The sequence below is a fragment of the Mustela lutreola genome, chromosome 15 (genome assembly GCF_030435805.1).
Source record: "Mustela lutreola isolate mMusLut2 chromosome 15, mMusLut2.pri, whole genome shotgun sequence".
NCBI lineage: Eukaryota > Metazoa > Chordata > Mammalia > Carnivora > Mustelidae > Mustela > Mustela lutreola.
The window spans coordinates 13,829,915-13,846,241 of NC_081304.1; the positions used below are offsets into that span (position 1 = coordinate 13,829,915).

General features: G+C 37.8%; 1 protein-coding gene across 12 annotated transcripts in view; it reads left to right on the top strand.

Moving 5' to 3' along the window:
- Window positions 1-16,327, top strand: part of BPTF (bromodomain PHD finger transcription factor) — a 160,039-nt gene that overhangs the window by 90,345 nt on the left and 53,367 nt on the right. For all 12 annotated transcript variants that reach the window (XM_059148941.1, XM_059148940.1, XM_059148944.1 and 9 more), the window contains 5 exons: window positions 124-479; window positions 1,019-1,150; window positions 11,243-11,372; window positions 12,501-12,639; window positions 15,929-16,108. In XM_059148941.1, coding sequence (XP_059004924.1) covers window positions 124-479; window positions 1,019-1,150; window positions 11,243-11,372; window positions 12,501-12,639; window positions 15,929-16,108 — 937 coding nt within the window. The remainder of the gene's footprint in view (window positions 1-123; window positions 480-1,018; window positions 1,151-11,242; window positions 11,373-12,500; window positions 12,640-15,928; window positions 16,109-16,327) is intronic.

Here is a 16,327-nt window from a genome sequence, read left to right on the forward strand (position 1 = left end):
AAAGTTTAGTCATAAGATATACCTGAACTTTATTTGGAATGATAAATTACAGATTATTGAAAGACAGCTAATCAGGTTTACATATTTGATATGAATAATGAGTCTTTTTATTTTCTTGAGCAGGTCCTGGTAGTTAACTCTCAAGGAGAAATTTCACGGTTGAGCACCAAAAAGGAAGTGGTCATGAAAGGAAATATCAACAATTATTTTAAGTTGGGTCAAGAAGGGAAGTATCGTGTCTACCACAATCAGTACTCCACCAATTCATTTGCTTTGAATAAGCACCAGCACAGAGAAGATCATGATAAGAGAAGACATCTTGCACATAAATTTTGTCTGACTCCAGCAGGAGAATTCAAATGGAATGGTTCTGTCCATGGGTCCAAAGTTCTTACCATATCTACTCTGAGACTGACTATCACCCAACTAGAAAACAATATCCCTTCATCCTTCCTTCATCCAAATTGGGCTTCACACAGGTAAAGGAAACAGGTTCATTTATTGCTGGGAATATACTATATTTATGAAATGATTTTTGCAGATGCTCACTTGAAACTCGTTACCGATGAACTGAAGGAAGTCACCTTAGTTAACAAAACACTGAGGACATGAGGGATGTGAGGATACTTCTAAATTACTGGGCCAGCATTAGCATTTGGAAAGCAGAGTCTTCATCCCTGGAGTCAGGAGGAGGCTAGTCAAAGTTCCAGAACACTGTAAAAGGCTTAAGGAGTTGGAAGACAAATTGATCTCTGGGATTCCTCTAGTGTTGAAAATCTGTGACTCATTGGTCCTATATCTGTGCTTTAATAAAAGCACCATTTTGCACCCCAAAAGATGAATAAATAAGAGAAAAAAATCTGACTCTGTGAGGTAGGAACCCAGTAGCAATATATTCAGACCTGCTTAGCTTAGAAAAGTACACCCTATGAGATGGAGACAGAAATGATAGCTCTTGTGCTTCTAATTTAAGACGAACAAGTGAAGTAACTTTTTTTTCCCTCTTTCTGCAATACAGGGCAAATTGGATCAAAGCAGTTCAGATGTGTAGCAAACCCAGAGAATTTGCCCTGGCTTTAGCGATTTTGGAGTGTGCAGTCAAACCTGTTGTGATGCTACCAATATGGCGAGAATCTTTAGGACACACCAGGTGAGTGAATTTGGAGCCTCATAAATGCTGTACTGTACTCCCTTTTGGAATATTATTAGCCTGTTAATAATGAAAGTTAATGTATTTAAGAGGCCATATTATGTATCCAATTAAACTGTTCTGGCTTTTTTTTCCCTTCTCTATGAGATGTAACATGAATAAATATTTCCTATTAAAGTAAAAGGCATTTTCTTGAATAGAAAGAGTACTCACATTTTTTTAATATTCTGAAATGTTGCGGTTACTGTGGTAGGGATCTGATTTATGTCGAAACATCATTCAGCTCCTGAGGAGACCCAGAGTTGTGTGACTTCAGCAGACAGTTAAAAAATTGATAAATTTTGTGACTTGAATCTACTTCTTGATTCTAATGGATTTGTTTAACTTTAGTCTTTAAAAAGCTGTTACTATTAAAACTAATAGAAGCTTATGGTAAAACGTGTAAATTACTATTCAAAGTGAAAAGAATCATTTTACCTTCCCTGCCCCTCTACGGAGCCCATTCTGAAGGTATGACACTGTTATTTTGTTAATATAAATAAATTTTTGTTGCTTCCCATATCTGTGTTTTATTTTATAATGAAAAGTGTTTTTTGAGAGAAAAGTAATTGACGCCTGTTAAATTTTCATCTGCTAAGGATTCCTCTCAGGGTTTTTTGTGTATGTGTTCTCCTTATGTAAATCTTACAGATACTTTGTTTTCTCTCTTTCCTACCTCCTGTTTTGAATGTAATTGCTGCTACCAATAGAGGCCTCCATAAGTGGAATGGACTTAATTCTTCCTAGGATTAAGAAAGGAGGGTTAAGTTCAGGTGCTGCACAGTGCATGCTAGGAGAGGAGAGCTGAATGGCTGGCATACCTCTATTCTATTTCTTACTGATCTCTTTTATCAATGCAGAGCAAGGAGAGAGTCAGAGGCAATTGTGAAGCAATACTCTTTGAGTTTCTGTTGCTTCTTCTTGCATTTACCTCCAGACATGCCAAACATGTCAGTGATAATCCTGAACCTAATGTGGTGGACCAAGCAGCCACGTCTCTGGTGACAGAGATCAGTACGTCGCGAACTGAAGCTTAGCTAAATGTTGGTAAATAAACTTGAATACTCAAACATAACTTAAAGTAACTAAATCATACCTTTTATAAATTCATTTCTCAATTTTTAAAAAAGATTTATTTATTTGAGAGAGAGAGACAGTGAGAGAGAGCATGAAAGGGGAGAAGGTCAGAGAGAGAAGCAGACTCCCCATGGAGCAGGGACCCGGGACCATGACCTGAGCCGAAAGCAGTTGCTCAACCAACTGAGCCACCCGGGCGCCCCATTTCTCAATAATTTACCTTTTCTTTTTTAAATCTAGGTTGGTTTTTTTCTTCCTGGTTTGTCATTATGACTAGCCTTCTAAACGTGTTCGTTAAGAGTTATAAAATTGTATCATGAATTGTATTAGTATGACATGTCTGGTGATATAGATTAAAGAAGTCTCTTTTAATATGATGAAGTAAAATAGAATGCTCTGAATTTTTAAAAAATTAAGAGACTGAGATTCAGAAAAATTAGAGATGAATAATAGGGCTCTAACTTCCGTCAGTGCTGTGCTCAAAAACTTCCCGGTGACAGACTTCTAAACTTGACCCTAAGAACTGTTTACAAATTCAGCTAGCTGCTTCATTCAGTAAATTATGGTTTATTATGATAGTCAGCAGTGAAGCTTTGAGAGCCTTCTAAATATCTAATGGTTATACAACATTTTTAAAAATAGTAGTAAGTTGAGATTTTTTTTTGAGAAAATTATGAAGTCTTTGTTGAAAAACAACATTAGGTATGGAAGAATACCTAAGTAAATAGAAATATATCTCATGTTCATGTATAGGAATGTTCAGTGTCCTAAGAGCGTTAATTTTTCTCATGTTACTACATAAATTAATTCCATAGCATTAGTAATTATCATTGGGTTTTCTGCAGAATTTGACTGCAGTGGCCTGAGTGGCTCAGTCAGTTAAGCATCTGCCTTCCGTTCAGGTCATGATCCGAGGGTCCTGGGATTGAGTCCCCACATCCGCCTTCCTGCTTGAAGGGAAGTCTGCTTCTCCCTTTGCCTGCCACTCCCCTTGCTTGTACTTTATCTCTATCTCTTTCTATCTCTCTGACAAATAAAATCTTTAAAAAAAAAAAAAAAGGACAGGATAGAAAGACTTGTCCTACTACATAACAAAACTTACTCAGTAGCTGTAATAATACTGTGGTATAGATACAAAGATAAACAGACCAGTGGTACAGAATAAGCCATCCAGGAAGAGACCAGCCCATGTGTAGACATGTAATGGTTGATAGAGTAGCATTTTAAAAAGGATGAATTCTTCAGTAGCAGGCCTGATGACACAGTTTGAGTTACCTATATGGGGAAAATGGGACCCAGTAGAAAAATTAGACCTAGTAGTTCCAGGTGGAGTGATTCCTAAATGTGAAAAGCAGATCTCCCAGGAAGAAAATACGAGATTATGTTTTTGGAATGAAGGAAGTTTCCTCCTTTCCTCCCCCCGCACTTCCTCCACTTCCTGCCTGCCTTCTTTCCGTCCCATTTCCCTTTTCCTCTGGCTTCTCCTTCCTGTATTTTTTTCTTCTCCCTCAACATCCTCCCGTACTTCGTTCTTTTCTCTTACTCTTGATTCTTTTCTTTCCTTCCTGATTCATTATGTTTCAGAACATACCAAAGTGTGGCATTATTTCTTTGTTTAGAAGCTGTTATCTATCAGATAAGAATGAGTGTGCATATATGTGTCTGTGTGTCTGCCGTTAGTACAAGTGACTTGACTTCTTCGTGTTTAATATTGTGATACATACGTGATTGTAGTATGAAGCAAGAGTGGGTCATAGTAAAATAACACCTGAGAGTTCATCAACCAGTTTAAAAAATAAGAACATTATCATTATTGGATCTACTTTCCATTTACATTACTTTGCGTTCCCTGAGAGATAACCCTAATTTTTAAGTTTGTGTTTTGTTATACCCTTTCTTTAAATATGTGGTTTTTATGACATACAGATCAGTGAATGGTGGATTGTTTTCTGTTTGAATTTTATAATAATGTGTCATCCTAAAAAATCAAGTCATAGACTGGTTAAAGATTTTTTTTAATCATACTATAATCAAAAGAATGTTAGTATTCACAATATATTCAAGAACTTCTACAGTTCAGTAAGAAAAAAACAAACCGTTTAGTAGGAGAAAAGACCTAAGATACAAATATAATACACAGGAGACACAAATAGCCAAAAACATGAAAATTTCCCAGTAAGGTGAGGTAAATGCACATTAAAACTAGGGACTACTATTTCACACCCATTGGATTGTTAAAAATTTTAAAAATATAGGCAAATATGTCACATAATAGAAAGAGAATTCTGACACTGCTGATAGAACAAGGAGTGAAACGGTTGCTGCAACCATGTTAAAGAATCATTTGGTAAAAACAAAAGTTGAAAATGCAGTTCTGCTCCTAACTCAGTACCTTAAAGAGACCTTACATGTGTACAGGAGAAGACATGTAGTTTTTGTTTGTTTGTTTGTTTGTTTTTTTTAAAGATTTCATTTATTTATTTGACAGAGAGAAATCACAAGTACACTGAGAGGCAGGCAGAGAGAGAGAGAGAGAGAGAAGGGAGCAGGCTCCCAGCTGAGCAGAGAGCCCGACGCGGGACTCGATCCCAGGACCCTGAGATCATGACCTGAGCCGAAGGCAGCGGCTTAACCCACTGAGCCACCCAGGCGCCCCTGTTTGTTTGTTTTTTAAGTAGTTCCCACACCCATTGTGGAGCCCAATGCAGGGCTTGAACTCAGAACCCTGAGATCAAGACCTGAGCTGAGATCAAGAGTCAGCCGCTTAACTGACTGAGCCACCAAGGCACCCCAAGATGTTTCTTCCAGTATTTTATCATGGTGAAATTTGGTAACAGTCCCTAACTGTCCATAATTAGGCACATTTAAGTTATGGTGTGATTCTATAATGGGCTGTTACACAGCTGTGAAACTAGAGGAAGTGTGAACAAGATTGAATCTCATAAATGTACAATAGAGTAAAAACAGTTCTTTTCTTAAAAATACATGGAGTATATGAATCTGTTTATTTAAGTTTAAAAGCATATATTCTAGTATGTTAAAAATACTGTTTGTGGATAGACATCTGTGGTAAAAGTTCAAAGAAATATAATAGCTATATGCTTGAAACCCAAGACATACACTTATAAATAAATAACAAATGTTCGGGGCTGCCTGGGTGGCTCAGTCATTAAGTGTCTGCCTTCGGCTCAGATCATGATCCCAGGGTCCTGGGATGGAGCCCGGCATCGGGCTCCCTACTCGGCAGGAAGCCTGCTTCTCCCTCTCCCACTCTCCCTGCTTGTGTTCCCTATCTCACTGTGTGTCTCTGTCAAATAAATAAAATCTTTAAAAAAAAAAAAGTTCATAGAAAAATCATAATGGAGACTAGAAAACACTTTGAATTGAATGTTCACGAGATTCCTACATAATACTGAAATTTGTAGGCTGCCACTAAAGAATACCCTGGAGAAGTTGGTAGTCTTCAGTGCTTACATTAGAAAAGAAGTGCGGATTAATTAATTAGCTAGGCACACATCTCAAGAAGTCACCCTGAAGACTGGAAATATTAAGAACTGTTGAATATTTAATATTTAATGAAATAGAGAACATATCTTAGATCCCATTATAATTTATAAACCTCTGATGAGATTATCAGGAAAGAAAAAATAAGGGGGAATACACAAATAACCATCAAAAATAGGAAAGGGGCTGTGCCAACCAGTATTTCTGAAATAGTCTCGCTGGCACCGGGAATTTTAAACCTTTAGAGGGTCCGCTAACATAGTTAGTATTCAGGCATCCTACATCCATAGAAGAAGGGCCCATTGGGCTTCTAGTTTTGCGTAGAAGGATTGGGAGAGGGTCCCCCACCCTCTTCTCTGTTATTTGACCGTAGGGCATAGGCCAGGCTCTCTTCTCAAGCAGGAAAAGGATTTCTGGTTCTGTTTAAAGGATATCACTGTACCTATCATAAGGAGGTGAGCAGGACCAGATGACTTCATAAAGGAAGTTCTTCAGATTTCAGGTAATAGGTAATTCTTTTCAAACTTTTCTGTAAAATGGAAAAAGAAGGAAATCTTGCAGATTGTTACTCATTAGTATAACACTGTTCTAAAACTTGATACATAGAAGTGGACAAAAGATAACTCGAAAATCATGGCCTTGTCTCCTTCATTGATGTTTATCGTTGGTTAATCATGGCAAGTAGATGTGCATTCAGGTACTTTTAAAAGATTAGCAGATATATTCAGGAGTAAATTTTTTAAAAATTATAAACCATGGCTAAATTGGCTTTCCCTAGACATGGAAGACTTGTCCACTCTTAGGAGATCATTAATATCATGGTGTTTTAAGAAGCCAAAGAGCAAAAACTTTGATCATCTCATTAGATACCTAAAAGGTCTAAGTCCATTAATTAATTTTAATTTAAAAAATCATATTAAATACAGAAAGAGAATGGTCTTTTTTTTTTCCCCCATAAAGATGTATTCCAAATTGGACCATCATGCTTTCTTGATACGTTCCCATTAACATTCAAGTGGAACAAAACAAAAATTCTCACTATCAGTGCTGTTTTTTAACTTTTCTTTAAAGTGATACCTAATGTAGTTTGTCAAGAGAAATAAAACACACACATATGTGTGTGTGTATGTGTATGTATGGACATGTTGGCAGATAAGGGATAATTATTATGTGCAGTTGACCTAATTAGATGCTTAGAAATCCCAAGAAAATAGAAAAACTACCAGAAACAATCTGAAAGCTAAATAATGATTGTATTTATTTATTTGAGAGAGAGAACATGCACGTGTGCAATAGTTGGGGGCAGAGAGAGAGAGGGAGAAGCAGACTCTGTGCTGAGCAGGGAACTGAATGTGTGGCTCAGTCCCAGGGTGACCAGAGCCGCAGGCAGACGCTTAACCAACTAGTCCACCCCGTCTCCTGAGCAATACATTCTGTGTAACAGGAACCATGTGGAATATACTGTGGGAATTCGGAGTTAAAATAACAAATCATCTAAATACATTTAATTTTGTTCTCTGCGTAACTCCCTGAAAACTATGGCAGGGGGATTTTTTTAAAGTATAACCCCACAGAGAAGAGGGGAATAACAGATAATACAGCAGCAGTAAATTCTGGAAGCAATAATACCCGTGGACAAATAGTAACCTACCCAAGAAGCCCAAGTCAGTGGGGAAAAGAGAGAATTTTCACAAGTCTCCCCAGAGAATCAGTAGAAGGCATAGGAGCAGGAAGTCCATCGCTGTCCATTTTGGATCGTATCCGTGCAGTGTCCCTGCTTTCACACGGTCCAGCCGGACGGCCGTGAGTATGGTGAGCCCAGAGTCTTCCGGCCTCACTCAGACCCTTACCCTCAGATTCCACCAGAAGAGGCTAATGTAACCCAGTGACGAATTTATTTTTTCCTGGGAACCGTCTTTTAATGGTAACAGTATCGCTCTTTTTGCTCATGCAGCCAGTTTTATTCTTGTTACTGAATTCTCAAAGGCCAAACTTTATACCGTTTGGGATACACACATGGTGATAAAACTATAAAGAAAAGCGTGGAGACGATAACCCAAAAGTCAGGGTAATGACAGCCTGGGAGCGGGACATTCTAGCTTCTGCTGTATCCGGTTAATGATACAAAGTTCTCTTTCTTAACCTGGTTACATCTTATATATTTTTTAAAAATTTATAATGAAAGAAAAGATGCCCACAACAACAAAAAACTCTCAAATAACTAGGAATAAATTTACCAAGAAATATTTAGGACCATGTAAAGAGATCATTAAAACTTTACTAAAGATAGAAAGGATACTCAGTAAATGAAAGGGTGAAGAGGGACACCTGGCTTCTCCCAGTACCTTTGCTATTCCCCCTGGTTCTGCTCTCTCACTTACGCTCTCTCAAATAAATAAATAAATAAATAAAGTCTTTAAAAAAAAAAAAAGGTAAAGATGCATCATGTGTTTAGATATGTATACTACATTTTTGAAAACCATCCATTATGATAATTATTTTAATTTCATCTATCAAAATTCATATTCATTTCCATTATGAGTAGGATTTTCCCTCCTTGGGGGGCAGACAGGCTTGATCAAAATGATACTAACATTTCAGAAAAATTAATTGCAAGAAAAGGGAAATGGATATAAGAAAAAAAGGGAATAGATATTAGAACATTTTTGAAGCTACAATAAAAAATAAGATTTATGGTAGCAGTATAGAAGAAAGAACCCAGAAATAGACCTAAACACATGTGAGCATCTAGCAATGACAGCATTACATAGAAGAGCAGGAAAGAGGACATACTTTGGAGAAAATATTACCTAGATCCCTGCCTCAGCAAAAACATTCAGATCAATAAGATTTAAAGAAAAAAAAAAAATTAAAAAGCTTCACTAAGAAACCATGGATTAATTATGTTTTTGTTGTGATACTTTCTTTTTAAACAGATGTAAAACCCAGATGCCATAGAGGAAAAGAGTGGATATATGTATTTAAAATTCTGAGTGGAAAAATAATATTATAATCAAACTCAAAAGACAGATGACAAACTGAGGAAAAATATTTGCACCACAAATGGGAAGTTACCTTAATTGACAAAGATCTTTTATAAATGAAAAGGACTAATAGTCCAGTACAGACAAGACAAAGGATTTGAACAGGCATTTTACAGAAAAATAAATATGAAAGGCCAGTGGACATAAAAAGAAATGTTTACTTTTCTCATAATTAAGGAAATGTAAATCAAAACAGCGGGCTATAATTTCTTACCTCTCAGTTGGGCTAGTAATTTAAAAGTTTGGTACTAACTTGAGTGAAGGTGTGGGAAGGCAGGGTGGCTTTTTAATTGATGGCAGTGGGAAGTGTACAATTCTGAAGAACTTTGTGGCTTTACTTGTCAGCATTTTAAGTGCAAGAACCTGTGGACCTAGCTACCCCACCACTAGGGGACACTGGAGATGCTCTCCATTTTTTCTTATAGCTTTGTTTATAACAGCAAAGCAAGCACAAGACCCTGGGCACCATGTGAAGACTAGGAGTAGAGTTAACGCTTGGTCCCTACTCCTGGTCATGCTCTCAGTTGAACCATGGAGGTGTGGAAGGAACACTTGCCACCCAGTGTGCCTGCCGGTGTAGAGCGGCAGCTAGAAGCTGCACCATACCAGCCTAATCGGCCCTCCTTCCTGGGGCTTCGAGGCTGCCAGCAGTAGCCAGGATTTCCTCCCAAGCAAATGGGAGCTGAGCTTTGTTGCTGCCAAAACCTAAGGATTATCTTGGTGGTGGTGAGAACAACAGAATTTACTCTGGAGTAGCAAACATCACAGATTAGCTACAGTACTGGTATCCCAGCAAAGTGAAACCTTTGTATCTGATGATGGAAATATTTCTGGCTCCCAGTGAACGCTGAGTGCGAGCTCCCAGCCCAGCTGTGAGCTCCCAGAGTGCTCCAGTGGTCTCCCCACACAGTGCTCTGTTCCCGGCCACTCTCAGCGAAGATGGCGCAGTTGCTGTGGTCAGACCTGAACTTTCAGAGGGTTTTAAAGTGTGGCCCACAAAAACTGTGTTCAGAAATACTACTTGATCCTGGCTCAGTCCCTCTTTCCTTTCTCGAGCTGGCTGAGACTGTCAGGCCATCCACCAAGCTGTACCTACAGAGCTTGCCCCACTCCCTGGTTCCAAAAGTAGTGGCAAATTGGTGGTGGTTGGTATTAACTTAGTCCCCGGTGAGAATCCACTTCCTTTCCCCTCCTCCATCAGTTGTGAGAGAATGAAGGTCCTTTGCTCTACTAGTGGCTGTGCAGTCAGTAGGCAGGAGCTCTCTTGGCCTGAGGTAAGCTAGATGGTGGGTCCTATATTCACAGATACACAAAGCTTTCTTGAAAATGGAGATAAATAAGGAGTTTTTAGTGAGAGGATAGAGATAAAAAGAATTAAATCCCCTTGCACATCTTTCCAGCACCACTGCCTCCCCCAAGTTGACAAAAGATCTCTTGTGTTTTTTTGTTTTGTTTTGTTTTTTTCTTCCACATAGCTATGCGTGCAGGATTGGCTACATCTGGATAGGGTATGATAAAGCAGTTTTCCTACCACTGCAGCTCCTAGAGACAGACTCTTCTCTTCCTGGGTTTTGGTCATTCTCCTTGTTTATGGGAAATACTCTCATTCACAAGAATCCAGTCGAATCATCTTATTGTAGAGCCTCACCACAGGCCCACCTGTTTGCCTACTGCTGGGTGCAATGACAGCCATTTTCTGTCCTTAAAAATGAGTGTGGCCCATGCCCTGTATTTAATGATGGACACGAATCAGTGTGGGTCCTTCTTCTGCAGCCCTTTCCCTCACCCAAAAGCAGGAGACTTGTGGGCCCCTTTTTCTCTATGGATGTAGAAAGCCTGAATTCTGTATTAGTGGGCCCCGTGATGGCTTTAAAACCCCCAGTGCTAGATAGAATTAGAAATATTGGTTGTTAAAATAAAAGTTTGGATTTGTTGTTCTTTTTGGTGGGAAGGAAATAATGTATTCTTTAACAGGGGACTGGTTCAATAAATTATAGTTCGTCCATGCAGTGGGATATATTATTTAATTCTTTAAAATGATCTGTATCTTCAGTATAAAAAGATCTCCTAGTGCAGTTAATCATTGATTAAAAGCTGTGTGGTTGTGATTGTAATGTAGTATTCCCTTTGTGTAAATATGATGTTGGTGTATATATGAATAGTTTCAGAAATAAGCCATAAGTGAGTGTATTTCTTATAGGACCCATGTGGGAAGATTGGGATATTTTTGCTTCTTTCTACTGTTTGATTTTTCCTGTTTTGGAATTCTGTATCTATCTATTTTTGTGAGTTGGAGTTGTCTAGGTCACAGGACTATAGCTAACCATCCTTCAGTTCTGTCTTCCTAATTTGCAGTACTATATTTTTGTCTTTTTAATTTATTTTTCAAAGTTAAATGCCCTTTGTCTTTCCGTTCATATACTCTTAGGTTACACAGGATGACATCAATTGAAAGAGAAGAAAAGGAGAAAGTCAAGAAAAAAGAGAAAAAACAGGAAGAGGAAGAAACGATGCAGCAAGCCACATGGGTAAAATACACATTTCCAGTTAAACATCAGGTAATTTTTCTAATAACTTTTAGAATAGGTTTAGCCATTTCTGAGACTTGTATTCTACAACTTTGAGTATCTAAATTCTGTTTTACTTTTGACACAATCTTTTATTTAATCTAGTTGGAACGAAGTAAATCTTGCAATTTTATAAGCATGAATTTATCTTATTAGAATATAGGTGGGCCGTTAGACTAATCTGTTGAAATTGTTAGAAAACTGTAAAAGTGTGTTACATTTTTCATATTAGAAAGGGGTACAGTTGACTTTGGAAAAACACGGGTTTGTATGGGTCCACTTACGCACAGATTTTTTTTCTGGTAAATACACTATGGTACTGTAAGTGTATTTTTCTTCTTTTGATTTTTCTCCTTTTTTTAAAGATTTTATTTATTTTAGAGAAAGGGTAGGGGTGGAGGGGCAGAGAGAGTCTTAAGCCGACTCCGCTCTGAGCATGGAGTCCATCATGGGGCTTGATCTCATGACCCTGAGATCATGACCTGAACCAAAAGTAAGAGACTGCACCACACAGGTGCCCCCTGCCTTATGATTTTCTTTTTTTTTTTTTTTTAAGATTTTATTTATTTATTTGACAGAGAGAGAGATCACAAATAGGCAGAGAGACAGACAGAGAGAGAGATGAGGAGAAGCAGGCTCCCTGCCGAGCAGAGAGCCCCACGCGGGACTCGATCCCAGGCCCCTGGGATCATGACCCGAGCCGAAGGCAGAGGCTTAACCCACTGAGCCACCCAGGCGCCCCTGCCTTATGATTTTCTTAATGACATTTTCTTCTCTCTAGCTTACTCTGTTGTAAAGAATTTAGTATGTAATACGTATAACAACAGAATATGTGTTAATTAGCTCTTTATGTTATTGGAAAGACTTTGGTCAACAGGAGGCTATCGGTAGTTAAATTTTGAGGGAATCAAAAGTTATACGTGGATTTTTGACTGCGTGTTGTTCAGGGGTCAGCTGTAATCAGTTTTTTCATAAATTTTTTATTTTTGTTGAAAATAAAATTAATTGGTAAACTTATTTGCCTGACTGTTGATCTTGTTTGGTGAAAATAGATAAAAGCAAATGTACTTTATAAGCATTCTCATTCTCGTTTAATCAGAATGTTTTCATTTATACCAGGTTTGGAAACAAAAAGGAGAGGAATACAGAGTAACAGGATATGGTGGTTGGAGCTGGATTAGTAAAACTCATGTTTATAGGTTTGTTCCTAAATTGCCAGGCAATACTAATGTGAATTACAGAAAGTCATTAGAAGGAAGTAAGTAATTGAAGTTATTTTTTTCTCTGTTACAGTTTCTGATTTTGTACTATTTCTTATAAATTTGTAGAACATTGTACATATTTTGGATAAAAGTGCTTTTTCTGGAATTTTTAATAGAACATATGGAACTGCCAATGTAGTTAATTAATAATAAACTCTAAAATATTTTTTTAAAGATGTTATTTATTTATTTGACAGAGAGAGATCACAAGTAGGCAGAGAGGCAGGCAGAGAGAGAGGGGGAAGCAGGCTTCCCGCTGAGCAGAGAGCCCGATGTGGGGCTTGATCCCAGGACGCTGAGATCATGACCTGAGCTGAAGGTAGAGGTTTCACCCACTGAGCCACCCAGGCGCTCCCTAAAATACTTTAAATTGGATTTATTCTTTGGATTTTCATATCTAGGATTTCAGTTAAAGATGATAGAATAGAACTTACTTAAAAAAGAGAAAGAGAAAAGGCCTGAGCCACTTATTTGTTTTTCTGAAATCTTAAGTTCAGTATTGCCTTATTTCCTAAGGAGCCACCTGTCTGGTAACCTCAATGTTACAGCACATGACAAAGCCAGAAAAGAAGCAATAGAGACTTCCATGACCCTTCCACGTAAATGAGGGAGGTATTAACTCCATTTGTGTTATTCACTAACACTTTGGTATTCAGAATCACAGCAGTCTAGAGGGGAACTTGCCCTACGAAGAGACCATTTTGAATCTCACATTCCATGAGCAGGTTATTTCCTGAAGATGTGACGTTACATATAGTTCACATAGATACAGAGAACACAGCCCTGACCACAATCGATGTCTCCTCGCTCCCACCGTCCTCTTTGCATGCTCCGTTGCCATCTCTTTTTTGTTACCTGAGCAGTTTTCAAAAGCAGTTCTAACTCTGTGGTATAATTTGTCCGTGTGTGGTGTGATGGTGAGTTCTCTCCTATGAAACCTGTGCTATGGTGACTGCTGCGTGCGTACGTAGCTAACTAATTGGACTTCTTGTGAATGTTTCTGGTGAATCCTACTGGCTAGATATTTGAAACTGTTAATGTGGTAAAGTTATCATTTTGGATTATTACCCTTTAACAGAAAAAATATGTATTTCATAAGGCTCACTGGAACTTATATGGCTGTTGTGTATCTTGCACACAGAAGATGCTCAATGAGTATTTGTTTGCCAAATAGAACTATTCAACATTAAATTCTGTTTTGATCTGATTATATTCAAGTTGAGTGTCCTTTATAATAAATTCTAAAAGATTGTTAACTTTTTTATTGCCATTTTGTTGCTCCAGTTACCCAGATAGCACTGAGAATTCCAGAGAATTTTTGTTCAGTTGTGCCTGACCTGGTTTGTCTCGTGTAGTAAAATCCAGATTATCAATAAGCAAAACATTTACACTTTTGTAGGTTTATCTTATAACCACTTTCCGTAGCATACAGTTTCTGTTGTCCAAGTGCTGGGCTTTTATCCAGTCAGGTACCAAATTGGTCTTCCAGCATCTTTTAGATGGTAGAAGTGCACAGTGCACATTGTTAGCTTAATTTAACTACAGAGTAGGAATTACAGTGAAGGCCTTAGTAACCACCAATTTATTATCTCAGAATTACTAGTCACTATAAGAGTGGCTAATCTAGTCTGATCATATGATAGAAGCACAGATGTGTTGGAGAAAACCAGAGAGAAATGCAGTTCAGGGACCTTGACTTAGCATCAGAAGACTAGGTGTTCAACTTGACTGCTGACTGTGTGTGTCCCTTATCTCTAACCTCCATTCTAACTCAGACTGGATGCATTTGTTTTGCATATTAGTTTATAAGTGTCAGTAAAGGTATTGATGTGCAGGGATTAGCAGGATCTTAATTAGTAGTCTGTATGTCAAGAAGACCTTTAATGGAGAGGAAATTGCAAATATTTTACAATTGTCTAAGTATCTGGATTCTTAAAGCTTTTAAATGGGCTATTGCCATCATATAAAGCTCTCTTTGAGCAGCTTGAAAACATCGAAAACATATTGCCCAACTATTCTGAAATTACTTAAAGAAGCACTGAGTAAGGAGAGTATCAGCTTAGTTTTTGTCCTGTGGTACCTGGGGGTCCAGATGCATCCTGTCACTATTTTATCTGATTTCTTTCTTCTTTCACCAGTATGCTACTGTCTTGACAGATACTGAGTTTGTATTTTCCACTCTTTTCCCTTCCCTCAGCCAAATCTTTCTGGAAGGAATCATTTATTTAAATAAGAAGTAGGTATATGTTGAGAAGTCCTTGGGATATTTGGGATCAAGTAAAGAAGAAAATAAAAGGTAGAAAATGCCTGTGAGGCCCAAGAAAATTCATCTGGACAATAGTTCTGTATCGTGGGCTTGTGTTTTGTTTTTTTTTCCCTTATGGAAAATTTGAAACGACATGAGAGTAAAAAGAGAAGAGAAAAATGAATTCCCATGCAACCCATCATTCAGCTTCTGTCACTCTCCTGTTAGTTATCATCTACTTTTTTTCCTGGAGTTCTTTTTTCCCATGTGTTTAGAGCAAATTCTAGAAATCATGCTATTTACCAGTTCCATATATAGCTCTAATTAGAGTAGACATTCCATAACCATCATGACATTACCCGTTCAACGAACTAACAGTATTTAACACATCCATCTTGAGAGTCTCAGTTCCTATTCCAATTACCCCAATTGTGCCAGAGACACCATTTTACTGTTGGCAGTAAATTAGCTTCAGACAAGGCCAAACATTGCATTTGGTTATTTCTCTGAAGTCTCTTTTATTCTGTGATAAATGCTGATTCCCTACCCGGCAGGGGTGGGGGGAGGAAGTGCGTAAACAAACTTCTATAATTAATTTTACTGGCTCTTGGATAGCCTTGAAGTCTATCCGTGGACTCTGGGTGAAAAATACTTAAGTATTTATCCTTCTAATGTGATTCTTTAACACGAAGTATGTTAGAAACACTGATGTAGACCTAGTGGAGTTATTGAGCGGTTGAAATAGTCTCATAGTGAAGGATTCTAAAGAACTACTAAAATGCACTCATTCCTTTTATGCTTTCAGTCAGCTGAACATATTAGGAAAATATAGACTATTTTCAACTTCTGTGGTTTGTTTTTTTATTAAAAAATGGTACAAATGCTGGAAACTACTTGATAATTTCCACTAAACTAGATTTATTAAAGTAAATTGCTAATATTCAGAATAACCATAATTTTATATATATATATATGTGTGTGTGTGTGTATATATATATATATATATACACACACACATATACACACTCAATTCTTTTTAGCCAAAAATAATGCGGATGAAAATATGGATGAATCAGATAGAAGAAAAAGTCCACGGAGTCCAAAAAAAATAAAAACAGAGCCTGATTCTGAGAAAGGCGAGGTAAAAGATTCAGATGCTGCCAAAGGAGCAGACCAAAGTGAAATGGACGTTTCCAAGATTACTGAGAAGAAGGACCAAGGTAAGGAGAGTATCCGGTGTGGAGGGCAGCCTGGGGGTGATAAAATTGCACTGGATCAGACTCGCACAGCGGAAGAGGTACTGCCTTGTCTTTCTTTGATAGCAGCTTTATTGAATCATAACTCATGTGCTTTATAACTCACCCATATAAAATGTACAGTTCAGTGGTTTTTAGTATTTCACAGAGCTGTTCAACTATCACCATTATCAGTTTTAGAAC